Source organism: Nuphar pumila, chromosome 4 (assembly GCF_984573655.1).
Source record: "Nuphar pumila chromosome 4, dmNupPumi1.hap1.1, whole genome shotgun sequence".
In the NCBI taxonomy this organism is placed as follows: Eukaryota; Viridiplantae; Streptophyta; class Magnoliopsida; order Nymphaeales; family Nymphaeaceae; genus Nuphar; species Nuphar pumila.
The window spans coordinates 140,761,545-140,778,490 of record NC_143252.1 but is presented as its reverse complement, the minus strand read 5'-3'; the positions used below and the strand labels follow the sequence as shown (position 1 = coordinate 140,778,490).

The window sequence follows — 16,946 nt, the reverse complement described above, 5'->3', positions numbered from 1 at the left end:
GAAGTTGATTTGATTAAATCCACTCTAATTTACCTATAATTTGATTAAATCAAACTAGCACGTATTTGATTAGTCAAATTACCCAAAAGATCAGTGTTTCATCATCGTGCTCAGTCGGTGTCTTGTCATCTCGCTCACTCAGGAGCACGGGAGCAGCACCGAAGGCTTGGAGGAGAAGCGTGGGCGGCTGACGTCGGAGGAGAAACTCAACTTGCGTCGGAGAAGAAGCTGGGCGGCTGAGCGACGTTGGATCGGTCGTCGAAAGTTAGGGGATTTGGGGAAGACGTGGGCAAGGGCTAGATCACTCAAAATCAATATCGAAGAAGAAGAGGGGCTGAGGGGTAATAAGTTAAATGGGTCATATCCAGCATGAGCGGGTGCCCGCCCTTGCCAGGTGCTAGATCCGACCCGAGAATCAGGGTTGGGCTAGGACTGGGCTTTTAAAAGTTTTTTTTTAACTGGCCGGGAGGCAGGACTGGGCTGCCACCCCCCCCCCCCCCCCCCCTTTGGGTGTGAAGAAGCTTGAGACGAAGGGTGCGGGATCAAATCTCATCTCAGATTTCCCTCTCTCTCTCTCTCTCTCTCTTTCTCTCTCTCTCATTTTTTATCAAAGTTAGTAAGTTCCATGTTACATCTTCAGTTGGGTAATCTAATGAAGACAAGGGCCCTTCCCTGCCTATACGGGCCTATGCATGCATGAGGCCTGCTAAAAGGCTTTCTAGCGGTGAGCACAACTGCCTCTAAACAGTGTCTTTGCTCAAATGTGAGATGCGTGCAGGCTATGCATTTTGGGTCGTTCATCTAACGATGGACAACCCTGGTGGGTAGGCTCAGAGTTATTGAAAGCTTCTTAGATACGTAGAAAGTGTACTTTCTCAAAACTAAAGCACGAAACTCTTTGCTTTTGAAAATGATAGGAATCTCAATCTTTTCTCACTTCTTCTATACTTCCCATAGGTTTCTTTTCTACTTCTCAACATGATTCCTATATGCTTTTCTTATGCTTCTATTTTTATGCTTTTTATATGTTTTCTTTCGTGATTTTCGTTTACTTATATACTTTCTTTAAATTGACAATATCATTTTTAGATTTTGAGAAGAATTTAATTCTTATACCAAGAAATCATAAAATTTAAGAATAATTATTGTTTTTAGTTTTTATTTCTTTCTCCTTTCATTTGTATTTTGCTTTTCATTTGATCCCCTATCACTTTCTCTTTTATTTTTATTTCACTTTTAAACTTATTCATCGCTTCGTGCTTCTTATAAATTTTAACTTATCGACCCAGTAATGAACCAACGATGAATATGTCTAGATTCTAAGAATAATTTTACAAATAATTGGATTTGATAAATGGTGCTAATAATGAGAAAAGGAAACTGATCAATCATAGACTTCTAAAGATGTAAAAAGGGAAGTCATTTTTTTTCACACGTGGAGGAGAATATAACAGAAAAATGAGTAAAAAGGTGAAGGTATGATGGGTTTGCTCATGTCTCCGCGGGAAAAAATGTAGAGAAAAAAATAAAGACGGGCTTTTAGCAAAAAGATTGGAATTGCAACGTATCACCTGAAATGTTGTCAAAACCTGTTTTCATACGAAACTTGTGGTTTCCTGCGTCACATTCACTTCATCTCCCATGGAAAAGTGTCCCCATTGTCGCAGGAAAAAACGGGCCTACTTCCCATCTCTTGGGGGTGAAGCATTTGTTTCACACCAAAAGGTGGGAAAGATCCACAGGGCTTGAAACGGAATCCAGTAGGATTCTAGCAGTGGAGCCCACTGCTACACGAAAAGGTTGTTTTTGTATGAAAGTGGATCACATCCTCTCCCATAGGGAAGCAGTTTCCCACATGTGTGCATTTCACAAGAAAGTGAGATCCCGGGCTTGCCTTGTAACAAACGCGCCCTTGCGTTTTGCTGACCATCTTGTGAAAATTGACCATATTCTTCTTCTTCATAGTTGATCATAATGTAAACAAATTGTGGGTGAAACTCGCATTTATTATGATTTTGTAATGGCCGTCACTACTTTTCCCATCTCTTTGTTAGGAAAGAGATGGTAGAAGCTGTCAGTGCACGTCTCCTTGTGGTGGGACGTTGTAGGTTCAAAACCCAGTGGTAGGTTGAATTGTCTAACTCCAGCTTTGCTTTTTAAAAAAAAGAAAGAGAAAGAGAAAGGGTGCAGGAGGTGCTCCGGGGGACGGGATGAAAGATTCTGTAGTTTTTTTAATTGAAATTTGTTTATATGTGATTGTAAGCCAATGGAGTTTTACGGTGAAAGGACAGTGATCGTAAGTACAGTAGGCAGAGCCAGCGGTTAGATCTCTGATCTTGGGGGCAGTTTTTCCGTGTTAATATAAAAAAAAAAAGACAATAAAAGAAAAAGGGAACAGTTCAATCGATTCATACAAGTGGTAATATGAAATGGACTAAATTTGCTCTCTCTGAAAACCTGCTTTTCTCTGTTTGTCATCCAAACAGTACCTTAGAGGTTCAGGCCAAGTATTCATGGCCCATTGACTGCCCACTTGGGCTACCATCGACAGGGGTTGCCCCCATGGCCAGTGGGGTGGTTGTGAAAGTGTTGAGTTGAATACCCCGGATCAAACCCCACTAGTGCACACGTAGCTTTCAAAGGTGGGCTAAGGCAGGGTGGTCGTGGGGCCCCACCCAGGGTTCTTCCTCGCTTCGGCAAGGGTTTCTCGTCGTTAAACAGAGTGCCTACTTGGGCTGGGTATGTGCAGCCCGAAACCTGATTAGTCTCAGGCCTGGCCTGGTCCAACCAGTAAATTTCACCACGCTTGGATATGGGTTAAATATTTTCTCAACCGAGGCTGGTCTTACCAATAACACATGGACATGGACTTGGCTTGCGAGCCTTGCTCGAGAGGACCTGAGCCCACTAAGGGCCCCGTCCAAAGGCCAAAATGCAGCATGTCTCTTAATTCAGGATCATGCACGTAGGATTCCTCTGTTATTAAGATAGTCCTTGCCAAAGCATTAAATAGTCCCAAGGTTGCCATTCTTGCCCTAACCCAAAGCTAATCTGCTTCACCAACCCCATTCACAGCTTTGAGATCACATGATAGGAAGTGTTGGAAACAAAAATGTGGAATGGGTTAAGGGTCTATTTGGGAGCAGGGGTCTCAGATGGGAGCTGAGGAGTTGGGTTTAAATTTGGTACCCTATTAAGAAGGCAGTATATGGGAAATGAGAAAGAAATTTTTGCAGTCTCCCCCCTTTTGTACTTTCACTGAAAAATAGAATCGGCAATTCCAGAAATTGATGGTCTTCACTTTTTCAAATCCACGTACTCCATCCAACTTGCAAAAGCATGTGGGTATAAGCCATATTTACTAGAAGCTTCTTGTTACATGGGAAAGTTCATTTGGGAAGTGAGAAACTCCTCACTTCTCCTAAAGGAGGGAAAGCTTTGAAAAACCTGCTTCCCAAATACGAGAAACTCAATTACTTTTAATGGAAGTCGGCTACTTCCTCATTTCCCAAATTCATTCTTTTTCGCTTCCTTAACATCTTTCTCTCACTTTCCATTGGCTACTCTCTCACTTTCTACATTTTTCATATTAAAAAATTATAATTTATTTATAACAAACTTGCACATTGGTTTTATATCATTTTATATTGTTTTATATTTGTGTTCACATCATTTCTTGTTTGCTTCAGTCTGCACTTCATATTGCTTCTGTGTACTTCCTTTTCATTTTTCATGCATTTGCATAATCACTTCATACTATTACGGCTTCAATTTTTTCCTTGGTAACTAAGTGTCAATGGGTAGGGTTTGACCCAGACCCAACCTGTACCAAACCCTATAGGGTCAGGGTTTGGTGATAAATAAGAAGACCCAATTAGAATTCTGGTCGAACCCAAAGGGTCCTATTAATACATGGATCCGGGTATGGTTTGTGAAATTTTATACCATACCCAGGCCCAACCCGAGTTCCGATTAAAATCCAGTTTTTCAATGTAAAAATGATAAAAATATTATTTTACCAGTCTGGTTCATGTAGTCATTATAGAATAGAGGTATTATTTCTCTTATGGTGAGTCTGATTAGACTTGGATCCGGACCTGGTACCATCATCTCAAATCTGGTTTGAGTCTGGTTCCACCTGGGCCTGAACCAAACCCGACCAGTTGACACCACTAGTTATAAACACTGTCATTTCTATTATTATAACCAACCGGCCATTTTAAGATGACCACACATCACACGAAACAGCAAGAGTAGCGTACCAGCATGCAACACATAGACTTCATGTGATGTGCTCTTCTTATGATGGATTTCTAATGGTGCAGAAAGGAATGCAAATTGGTGGGCCTTAGAGCATCGGCACAAATGGGTCCAGAGCCAGAAACCAATTGTGGTGGAACGCCATGCAGCACTTCATATATATATATATATAATGTGAAATCTCACCAAATGATTGCCATTTTATTTAGTTTACCTCCAACCTCGAAAACAACATTCATATAATAGAATACAGGCGTTTAAAAACTCCTGTAAGTAATCTCCTAATTAATAGATGAGACGAGGGTTATGAGTTTGTTGCCACTGTTGCACAATATATCACAATTATTTATGTTCACAGAGATTGCTGCTAAAACCGAGTCCGGGTGAGATCTCGAATTGCAGAAGGCGAGGAAACCAAAGATTGAATAAAGAAATGCAGGTCTTCATCTCATCAAGACCAAGTAAATGTCTGTAGCTTATAGATTGGCAAATTTATCAAAAACTAATCAATACATAATCATTGTTCTTAAGATAGAATCACCATTTCTTAATATACAAGGAAATACTCAAAGCTATGCTTCAGAATCAAAATATAACTGCCTAAGAAGAAGATGTACATTCTGTTGAATATAGAGGCCACTTCAAAATTACAGCTAGCAAGACCATTGCCAATTCTACAAGCTATATGCACAATTAAGCATATACAATTTGGATCATCAATAACAGCCTCATGCTTCTTCTGTAAATGAAATGGCTATAGTTTTTCAGAAAGACCATTCTCACCCTAGTGAAGCCCGCAGATGCGATCTCGGTTTCGTGTCATACAGAAATTGCTGTTCAGTTCAGTTTGTGACAAAATGGTACCTCGAATCAACATAGCTCTCCATGTCCCAAAGGAAGGATCCAAAGGTTACAGCCTCCAGTACCAGAGTGGTCAAGCCAGCAAAGCTGATCCTGATAACTTCCTCTTTGGAAGGATCGCCGTTCCCAGAGAACTCGGGCCTTCCAAACAATGCTTCGGTGTGTTTCTCGATTATAGATACAGCTTCTTTAGATCTTATGGTAGCATACCTCTGAAGGGTTTCAGCATCAAATGACATCACGTAAGATCGCAACCGATATGATTTCATTCCATAACCAAAACCATTAGAATTAAAACCAGTATTTGCAGTTTGTGCACCACTCTCTGCAGTGGAAGGACGTTGAGAGTATCTCGAATTCCCGCTCTGACTTTGAGCCCAGGCACTGGCTCTTGGCTCATCAGTCATTTCTTGTTGAACTGAGCTGCTTTCTTCGCCCATATCAAAAGGAAGAGTCTTTATCGTTTTCTCGAGCTGGAATCTCTGATCCACCCTTTTCAGAAAGTAACCATACATAATAGATGCCATGTAGGCTTGACCCACTCTAAGCTTGCTTATTTGAGCAATGGAACTTGAATCGCCCAAACGGTTTCCCAGTATAAGAGCCAGATGGTTCTTGATCATCTCATACGCTTCAGGAGAATGAACCTTTTGAAGCTTCTCATCCTGAGATGGCCATGTATCCACCTTACCAGTGGGATCTGATGATTGCGATAAAGACGATATCAATGAAATATCTGCAACCATGAATTTCTGCACAAGCAATGCATACAGAATCTCCTCTAATGCCCTTCTTCTTTCATTAACTTTTACCTCAGCAATTCTCCTAAAGTTAGCAACATACAGGAAAAATGAGACCAAGCCAACACCATGGTGAAAAACAAAAATATACTCTGGTCTAATTGGTTCTAATTGAAGTACACAACAGATGATAACCTGTACAAGACAAGGTCTGTGCCAGAAGTGGCAGTTTCTTCCTTCTGTGCAGCTGTGTCTCGGTCTGTTTGTAGCATTTCGAGCTGCTGATCAACAGCTGCAGGGAGAAGGTGAGGGTGGCTTCTCAGTATCTGAGCCAGAAACTGCCCAATTGGTGATTCCAATTGAAGGGGAGCGATCGGGGCCGATGACCCAGATGGATCCATTGAAGCCCTTGCAGCCATGTTCCTCCTACCTTTGTAAGCTGACCGCCTCTGCCAGTTCCCAAGTACAAAATTCGATTGGCAATGCTGTATCATCCAAAAGCAAAGCAAAAGAGCCCCTGTGAGTTCGGATTTCCTCGCCAAAACACCCATAAACTCAAGGGTGAATAACATTGCCCACAATTGCAACTTGCATAAAACAATCAATGACCATTTTACAGCTAGAAGCTTCTCCATCAAACCAATTTGAATTTAACAGATAATGAATTCCCAAAGAACATATACATTTTCCTAAGAAACGTAGCAATAAGAAATTTAACAGCCAAGTTGCATTATACTATCATCAATACTGAGTCTGATGCAAGTAAGATAAAGCAATAAGAAACGGAGCTTTCCTTATATTCCATAGAGAAAATTTGTCTAACTGCTTGAATTTTTCAAGAAAAGAAAGATGGAAACGAAAGACACCAAAGAAGAGGCTCAGAGCCAACATAGCCGAGCATCAACTCGATAACACGTCGAAATGAAGATCAGCCACTGATCATTACCACATAGGGTCATTACTAGCAATGCAAAAGATTCAGACAAACAGAATTTTAGCCTTTCAATAAACAAACAAAAGCAGGAGTTCCCCTACCTTGAGAAACCCATTGGGTAAGCCCGCCCGGAAAGCCACCGTTTTCACATCGAAATCGCTCGATTTTGCAGATTTCGACACGAATTTAGGTTTTCTAGCAACACCAGAACCAGATCCAAAAACCCCTTGTCCGCCAAGAACGGCAATCGCGTCCATCCTCCCTACACTCAAATTCATCCATCAAATCCACACCATTAAAAAAACTAAAGTATGAGGATAACATCCATAAACCAATAAAAATGCCCACCAAAACTCTAACCCTGAACTCCCAACCCCTGCCCCTGAACCACAAACTCCACACTACTGATCAATATCTCCCATCCCCCAAACCCAACCATACTTACGCTATAAAGGGGAAAGAAAAGAACACCCCAAGACTAAAGCTCCAAGACAAGAAACTCCTAAACCCCAACCATAACCCTTGAACGCGAGTATTCAATGCTTGATTCAACAACCATTACCTGGTTCCGATGACTACGATCGACCTTATGAAACAAAAAAAAGGGAGAGAGAGAAACGTCGGTGGCTTCTGAAATCGGAAAACTTCGAAATCGAGATGCAGACGACAACAATAAAAATCGTCGACTAAAAAAGAAGAGAGGTGGGGGAGGGAAGCGAGGGTTGTGGTTTGGGAAGGGGAGCGTGGCTAACTCTGAGTCAGAAAAGGGATAAATGGGGAGTTCCAGAAACACTATTTTCTCTTCGATATTTGTTTGCTTTTTTTTATATATATATATATATATTGCATCGAATTTTGAGAACCCGGCATGTAAAGTATTGAGATCCGAAGAATGTGTGGTACCCGTTTGTTTGATCGGTGATATACTTTAGTAGCAAGACATGCAATAGTCAATGATATCATTAATGCGATAGTGTGTGGTAACAGAGACATGAAGCGTTGTTCGGTTAGGTCGTGCCAACAGATCAAAGATGTCATTTTTAGAGATTTGGTTAAGGACCTCTCAACTTGGATAGGGGTTAAGAAGGTGAATGCCTAAGCATCACTAAGAAATCTGAGTAGTGTTGCTTGCTATGACGTAACAACTATCAACTGATTGAAAGGTTGGACGGTCTTGAGATTAATCTTCTTTCGTCTATTACATACTCGCAAGGCCTTCTAGAGTGATGCTATCATGAGGTCGTGCTACGGCCTTAGAGGTGTGGCATTGTCATTTGGATTGGTTAGTTGTTTAGTTGGGTGTAAGTGTCACCCCTTCCTTGGAACTTAGACGATGATCCCTTTGGTTATTCATTTAGCACGATGAAAATGCGCTATGGAATGATGTGTGGAGCCAGTAGTATGGATTAGGTAGAATACATATTTAAAAATATGTTTGATCAACTTCTGTTAGGCAATTATGCACGGAGTGGTGTGCAAGGCTAATAAAATTATTTGGCACATGCAATAGTGTTGGTGTGCGGCCTTTGGCCGTTAGGCTGGCCAGATTGGGTAGTCTAGCTTGTCGTAGGTTTGCAAAAAATTCTACATCCATGACAAATTGACATAAGAGCAGAAAGATTTATGGAGACCTTATTGTTCAGTGAGTGCAACACTGAAGAGGGCAACGATCGTTTGTTTAAGTTGGAAACCAACAATAGGATGGTTTATCCTGTTTAAGTGAATTTATGTAATTAAGATATAGTTGATCTAGCACAGAAGCAAATTTTTAGCAGGATAGTGTGGGTCATCTTGTCGATGGTAAGTAAAAGTATACAGTTGTTGTTTAGTTGACTAAGGGAATATGAATAAGCCAAAGATTCCTATCAGTTATGCGTCAGACTTGCAGGTGAAACATGACGTTTGTCTTGTGCATGCAGAGAATACATGTTAGATTCAGTTGGATGAATTTGTACCTTTGAGTATGAGTGACTCAATTAAACTTATATGTTCTCTCCTGAGATTGTGGGTTAGTGGAGTGTCCATCTTCAGCAGAATGCTCATTATTTTGGTCCCTTGAGTTTGACAGTTACTCTGTAGATTGTGTGTGCGAAAAAAGTTATTATTCGTGGCTCATTAGTTCAGTTCCTACGAGAACATATTTGTTGTCTCCGGATGAGAGTTGTAAAATGTTGGCTCCGAATGTGAGTTATAATATTGAGCCGTAAGTTACCCTTTATGTAGACGAGTGACTAGGAAGATGCTTTGAAGGACCATTTTGAAGTGATACGCAAGTAGGCGTCTCTCACTTGAGGACTAATTTAGACCATTGAAAACCATAAGTTAGTACTTTAATAGAGTTGATATTCCTGCGGCACGCGTTGGTGGTCGTTTTTCTCTACGAGGACCACGAAGAGCATAAAATTACTCTTGCTAGGGTTGAAAGGCGCCTCAGCCATGAGCGTTAAGATGACAAGTTTGTCGTGCAGGCGAGGATGACCCGCTTGTGTATGAGACTATATTGGAATCCCACGAGTGAAGAATATTTGATATTGATGGATTGAAAGATTGTTGTCTAAATGATTTGAGGCACATTGAGGAATGGGACTTGACGTGCTAAAGGTTGCGGCGATGATGGATGAAAGCCAAAACATGTCGAGTACGGTGAAGAAAAGAAGACCAAAGATAAGTGCAAAAGAGGACTGGCATATTAGTAAAGATTGTGTTTTTATCTGCACCAACATTGTCGATGATGACAATAGTTTGGGTGGAGGAGAATATCTTAGACCGAGCTTTTGGAATAAGGCATGTGCAGTGTGAAGCTCTATTGAGTGGAAAATGCATCGAGTGTAGAAACATGTGGTGTTGGCTTAATCTGTGATATGCAATGGTAACATGACATGCGATAGGCAAGGGTATCGTCGTTGGTGCGACATGTATGGCAACACAGACGTTGAGCATTGTTTAGTTAAGCAGTGCCAACAGATCAAAGGATGTTTTCTTTGAGGATTTGGTTAAGGACCTCTCGATTAAAATGAGTATCTCACATATAGCATTTGAAAGCATGAAGGTGTGTGTGGGTTAGTGTTTTTAACCAAGTATGGTGACTCAGGGCTAGGCGAGTGAATGCCTAGGCATCGATAAATAATTTGGGTAGTGTTGATTGCTATGTCGTAACAACTATCAATTGACCGAAAAGGTAGGCGGTCTTGAGATTAATCTTCCTCCGTCCATTACAAACCTGCAAAGCCTTCTCGAGTGATGCTATCAAGAGGTCGCATTACAACCTTAGAAGTGTGGCATTGTCGTTTGAATTGGTTGGTTGTTCGATTGGGTGTGAGTGTCACCCCTTCATTGGAACTTGGATGGTGACCTCTTTAATTATTCATCGAACATGATGGTGATGTACTAAAGAATGATGTGTGAGGCCAGTGGCACAGTACATATAGAATACTCATTTGGAGATGCTTTTAATCAGTTTTTGCTTGGCAGCTGTGCACGACCAATGAAATAATTCGGCACATGAAAAAATGTCGGTGCGCGGCCTTTGGCAGTTAGGCTGGCCACACTTGAAAGTTTGGCGCATCGCAGGTTTGCAAATTTTTTTATGTCCGTGACATATATATGTCATAGTTGTAGGCTGCATCTTCTTAATCAGATCTTATAGATAGACTTAACACAGTTCATTTGATAGGAATCATGTTTTTGAACATCAAATTAGGTTTTTTCAACTCATGAAATTATAGTACATTATGAGCATTTGATTTTTGAAGATCTTAAAAAACTTCATGTATGCCATAATCACATGATACAAAACTTGTTTTTTACTAAATAATGATTGTAGATCATATCTATAGGGTTTGATCAACAAAAAAAACTCAAATTTTAAAAATTTGAAGCTTCTATAAGGTGAGAGTAAGTATATATATATATATATATATATATATATATATATATATATATATATATATATATATATATATATATATATATATATATATATATATATATATATATATATATATTGGTGCAATGGGCGTCCAATTTCTCTTTTCTAAGAATTCATAAAAGTAGCCCCAAGAGAGGTTGGCATAGTGGGGTGGGGGTTTTGGCTGCTAAGAAGTCAAGGTTCGATTCCCATGAGACAAGGGTCTTAGCCTTGGATTTTTACACTGTCGGCCATACCTAAACCAGCATGATCAGGTCTTCGTGCCGGGTGCAATTTCTTCAGGTTATAAATCCAAAAAAAAGAAAAAGAATTCAGAAAAGTTCCAAAGTGAATAAGGATAGTTAAAAAAATCAAGGCTTACAAAAGTCTAAAACTTGTTTGGGACAAAGGCCTTGGCAGATTTGTGAAAGATAAGAGGAAACTTCACATCCGTTAATTTCTTTTAAATCCTTGTTTAAGATAATTGAGAAATCCTTTTCAGGAAAGGATACTGAGTACTTTTTAAAACCTTCAGCCATGCACTGCCAAACAGGGGGGTTCTTCTCACCTCCTATATCTGTCTTTTCTGAAATTCCTCAAGACCATTTCTGTCATTTCCTCCAAAAATATCACTTTCCAAACCATCGAAGTTGGGGGGGACTTTAGATTCAGATCGACTCAATTTTCAATGCGAACACTGTGAATTTTGATTCATGGAATTGGGTGTCTATCTATCCACCCAATATGCTTAGCTGGCTGGTCGGAGAAGATCTTTAGTAGGGAGAAGCAAAGGAAATTGTGGCCTTAAATCCATGTCTCTTTGGTGGACCAAAGAGCATGAAACAATGTAGAGAAATTGATGCCATGAAATGTTTGATAAGTCCACCTTTGCAAGTAGGTGATGGAGCAAAGTTTTACGAATGCCCATTGCATCAACGACTTGTTCTTAAGTGGGTCAACCATGACTTCAAAAGTAATGCAGGACTCCGAGCCTACTTGATTAAAGCTCAGTTGTGATTTAAGCTCAGTTGTCATACCTACTAAAATTTTCAACATTCTTAAAACGATAGTTTTGCAAAATGACAACTACCGTAAATACATAAATATTGGTAGCTAGGAGATAACTAAGCTAACTCAATTTGATTGCAAACAACCCTTTGACCTACTGATGTATCGAAGAAACAAGCACAAAAATGCAAAAAAAAAAAAAGAAACAACCACACACAAAAACAAGAATTTTACATAGTTTAGCAAGAATTGCTTACATCTATGACCACAGTCTTCTTTTCTATTGATTGAGATGCAAAATACAGAAGATGGATGCCTTCTTAAATAGTAGTCTACAAATTTACAAAAAGTCATTCAGTGTTGCTGGATATAACAATGATTCAAAAAGTGTAGTTAAGCTATACAAAGAGGTTAGGGTAAAATTAGAAAAATACCCTCTAAAACTAAACCGTTGGATTTACAAAAATTTATGATTTATATTCAGGTAGAAAACATGCTCCGCACTGATTCCAAAAGGTGGCAGCACAAGGTTCGCATGTTCTTAACTTCTCTGTCAACTCTTTACGATTTTGTAAAGCCTTCTTAACTTTTGATAAAGCATCAAGAGACAGACTTCCGCTTTTTCCAGGAACCTCATGAGATCAAGATTCAATCACTACTCATGTAAACCCTTTTTTTTTATTTATAACTCAGAAGAAACTGCACAGCCTGCCATACTTACATTCATCATACCTGTTGCAATAAAACTCCAAGGCTAGGACCCTCACCCCCGAGGCCTATGCTAGGTGTCAACTTGCACAGAGAGGAGACACCCATGGGAATGGAACCTTGACCACCCGTCTAGTGGCCAAGGCCCCCACCCCACTGCACCAAACCCCTTGGGGATACACGTGAACTTTTATATCATGAACTTTGTTAGAAGGGAACAAAAAATATTGCATCCTTGTAGACAGTAAAACTTGTACAAAAAAAACAGAAGAAAAATTAACTTGATTGATGGTGCCATGTGGTGGTATGCATTTTATGTACAACAAAAATATGCTACGATCCTTAACCAAGAGGTCCCCATTTCAACCACAAAAAAAGGTATATGTGTTGAAAACCATTATGACTAAAAGGCATGCCTCATCAGTAGAAAACTCTTTATTAGAATCCCTTACAAACACAGCTACAAAATGTGGCTCATAAGCAGAGCCCATATGGGATGCTTTAGCATGCACATAAATGAGATCAGATCGGGTTTACCATGACCCGATCTGGATCCGACCCAGAGCAAACCCTACAGGATCGGAGTATGGTGATAAATAGGAAGACCCGATTAAGATTCAAGTATGTACCCGAAGGTCCGATTAATACATGGATCCGAGTATAGTTTGTGAAATTTTATACCAGACATGGGCCCGACCCAAGTTTCAATTAGGACCCACAAATTTTCAATGTAAAAATGATAAAAAATATTATTTTTACCGGGTATGATCTGGGTCTGGTTCATGTAGTTCTTATCGGGTTTGGGTATGGTTTCTCTTATAGTGAACCCGATACCATACCCAAAAATTGGGTCCAAGTCTGATTTCACTTGGGTCCGAACTAAACCCGACCCATTGACACCTCTAATACGATATAACAAGTATATCATAAATGTTATGATTATCGGTCTGATACTGAACATGTCATATGATATAGGGGTGTATCATATTGTATTGTATTGTACGAGTGGACCTCTTTTTTTACTTTTTTCAATACTAGAAAAGTGGCAACCGATCACTTGTGTACCATTTTTAAGCCATCGAGGATTATTTTGACCTCAATTTTTTTGTGTTCTTCCTCTTCAAACCTCATTTCTAAGCTTACCCTCATTTTTAGATCAAATCCATCCTAAAATATTGAGCTTTTGTTAAATTTGAGCTGAGAAGTATGATTCAAATCAAATTGTAGTCACTTTCGTCTTGTCCAAACTTTTTTTTATCAACTCTCAAAATCAATCCTTAAGGATTTAATTTGTGTGAAATTGAAGTTAGAGGATGGTTTAAAGCACCAAAACTGAGGTTAAGCTACTTTCTTTTGTTGTTATTTTAATATATTTTTCATTTTTTCTTTTAACCCTTTTATATAACACTAAATGTATTGTTTATTTTAGTTTTCTTTTTTTCCATAGTAAATCACTTATTTTTGTCTTCTTAAATATCAAAATTATTGTTGCAAAGGTTGATGGATGAATGATTGTATAAATTTAAATTTTAGATTATATACTCATTGTATTTCTTATGATGTTTGTGTTGAGCTATTTAGTAGTCTCATAGAAGATGATAAAAAAAGACACAAGTATATACAACATTAATCGAACAAAATTTGCTATCTTCTTACAATCGCGGTCATGAGACTCCATGTGAATCCCTTTATATATCTTCAAACCTCTCCCTCTCGATGATGATCCTCCTCAAATCTTCTATTGCTCTTCTCCTGATTGTTCCCTTCGACTTCTTCTTGTCGTAGTCTCGACCTTTGCAGCCCTCCTTCCCCGTTGACGACATGATTACCCACTAAAACCCTAACCCTAGCACTTCGCACCGATTCTTAGTCACAACGGAGAAAGAAAGGAAACCCTAGAATCATTTTCCTTCTCTAAATTGAAGAGAGAGGGTTTGCCGGAGAGACGGAGAGGTGTCACAGCCCAGACTTCAAACCCAATAACTTTTTGCATTTAAGGTTTTTTGGGCGTTCGGGTTCCTTAAATGGAACCTACTGCAACATAGTGTAGTGATCCGATGATATGTCGGTGATGCTGCACCTTCACCGTCCATCGTAGCCATCGGTGGGACCCACTATAAGAAGAGGCAACACCCTTCACCGGATCCAAATCCAATTGGTCATGTACCATAGAAATTTGATTTTAGGGATTCAATTGGATCAAGCTCGGACAGACCTCGGACCCATGCTCGGAAATCTATTTTCTGATACGTGTCTAAAAATGAAGTATGAATGCGCATTCAGATTGGTTTTGGGGCATGTTTAGATTTTGTCAAATTCGATTGTTTTTGGATCTATGTTTGGATTAGAATCAAGTCCAGTCCCTAGAGAGAGAGAGAGAGAGAGAGAGAGAGAGAGAGAGAGAGAGAGAGAGAGAGAGAGAGGCCTTCAGTGGCTTGGCCTAGTGATGCTAGCGACATATCTATTTTCAAGAATTCTTGGCTGTCTATATGATATCAGATTGGATTTTAATTATTTGAACGCAAGTCCATTGTGTTGAGTCTCTTTCATTAATTAAATGTAATTTTTATTTTTTTTTAAAAAAATTATGTTTAAAATACTTAAAAAGAAAAAAAAAATCCAGTCATTTGAGTTGGCATGCCAAGTCACGAGTTGGATCCCGAACAGTTTCTCGCCAAGTCACCTTCTTGGATTCTAAGCAGGTTGGTGTCTGTCTAGCAAAAGATAAGTGGCATCCACACTCCGCCTGCATAACTTGTGCCCATTAAGTCTGGCTTCAGCATGCCAGTATGTTGAAGAGTTAAAAAAAATCAAGTGCGATTGCACCCTTTTAGTGTACCGCTGCACCTGATCACCCTCCATCTTGGAGACAGGGCGGGGCCCATGAAATGATGGAGGGTGATCAGATGCATGCAGGGGCACATTAAAAGTGTGCAATCACATTGCACCTGATCCACTCTCCTTGGAGCACCAGAGATGGACATGAGGCAGTGGGGCAAATTTCAGGAAAAACATACCAATCTAGCTATTTCATACTATCCGGGGCAATCATGTGCCAACCGACCTACTCGATCAACCGGTTTTTCCGGCAATGGAAAGGTCCATACATCCTATCTGCACAGGTCTGCTCAGAGTGTGACCTGGGCCAACTATGGTCGAAACAACCAGTTATTTTTCTCACGATGCATGTGGTCAAAATTAAAATGGACCTTTAAAATGAGTCGGTTTCTGTGTTGGTGTGTGTTGCGTTGTGGATAGTTAGTTTTTGGTTGATTATTTCTGTGGAAAAAAAGGTGGATTTCTGTGATCTAACGTTTTTATTGTAGCTATATATCTGTGATTGGTTTGCAGTGTTGAATGCTTTAAAATTATAGCATGCTTTTCTAATAGGGTGTTTGTGTTTGAAGCTGTTCAGTAGCGTGTCACTTGGATGGGCTAATGATATAAGATGAAAAGGAAAACCGGTCATATAGAAATGTGAATTTACAGTTTAAAGTTTGGGATAAATCGTAGATATAGAATGTGCATTTGCCTAAGTGATGAAGTCTGATGTTGTTCAGGGTTTTATGATCGGTAATAAGAACAGCAAGAAATGAAAATGTGAATCGAGGGACAAAAAACATGCAAAATGCATATATTCTTATGATGTGAATGAGATCCTAGACTCTCTTGTGTCTCGTCATCATCAATATTCAAGCTTTCAATGTCATCATAACATAAATCTGTAAAGAATTCACACACACATACACTCGCACGGTTTATGTGGTTCGGTTTGGACGTGACCAACAGGAACTCTCTTTCTCTCTCTATATTGACGCGGAGAGGAGAAGTTTTCTTTTTTTTATATAGAGATTACATGAGGGAGGTTCATAGTCAAATTCAACTTCCTGTGATTACAATCATGAGCAGAAAGAACTCTACACTTACATATCAACTTAGAGTCCATATTGAAGGGAGTTACAAAATTGCAAAGCGGGGTCCTGTGCCAAGCTGAAAGCCCAGGTTGGTATCCCTATCCCACATGGGGCTTAAGAGATATCTAGTAGAGGTCTGCCTAACCCCAGAAGCGCCTTTCAAAAAAAAAACAAAGTTTTATCATTCTCTATTTCTTTATCATCTGCATAACAATCGCTTCTTTTTCTTCAATAAAATTCCTGTATTAAATGCTTATTCAATATAATTAAAAAAACATATTCTAAAATTTTTTATAGGACCCAATAGAAAGGTAAACTATCCAACGATGGTGTTTGAGTTGCCGGTATCCAAAGCACCTCTGACAGTAATCCTATCTCCAAGAAGTGGGCGGGGCTGTCAGTGATTGGACGCAAGAAATCTATCCGATCACTGGATCTGCCCTCAGAATTTCCCATCCCTAACAACTTCGAATCTGACCCAAGTTTGGAATAAACTCCACTGGAAAAAGAAAGGAAAGCATGGTGTCAGTTTTCCAATGTAAGGGTAACAAGCAGAGGGATTGTGCAGGTTGGGAGCAGGACGATGGATGAAAGTGGTCTAGGGAGGCCAAATG

General features: G+C 39.6%; 1 protein-coding gene across 1 annotated transcript; it reads right to left on the bottom strand.

The window, feature by feature from the left end:
• Positions 1 to 4,751: 4,751 nt before the first annotated feature.
• LOC149841345 (UV-B-induced protein At3g17800, chloroplastic-like) lies at positions 4,752 to 7,601 on the bottom strand. Its single transcript, XM_090003775.1, has 4 exons — positions 7,358 to 7,601; positions 6,897 to 7,057; positions 6,057 to 6,346; positions 4,752 to 5,946 (listed from the first exon to the last, which is right to left on the bottom strand). The coding sequence occupies exons 2-4, from the start codon at positions 7,050 to 7,052 to the stop codon at positions 5,103 to 5,105; spliced, it is 1,290 nt and encodes a 429-aa protein (XP_089859901.1). The 5' UTR covers positions 7,053 to 7,057; positions 7,358 to 7,601; the 3' UTR covers positions 4,752 to 5,102.
• Positions 7,602 to 16,946: the final 9,345 nt, after the last annotated feature.

What these genes read in the sequence shown, in the direction of transcription:
- LOC149841345 (XM_090003775.1), bottom strand. Translation starts at nt 7,052, where the DNA reads ATGGACGCGATTGCCGTTCTTGGCGGACAAGGGGTTTTTGGATCTGGT. An exon ending in TACCCAATGGGTTTCTCAAG is followed by an intron (nt 6,347 to 6,896) that starts GTAGGGGAACTC and finishes TGGATGATACAG; the next exon opens with CATTGCCAATCGAATTTTGT. An exon ending in ACAGACCTTGTCTTGTACAG is followed by an intron (nt 5,947 to 6,056) that starts GTTATCATCTGT and finishes TGCTAACTTTAG; the next exon opens with GAGAATTGCTGAGGTAAAAG.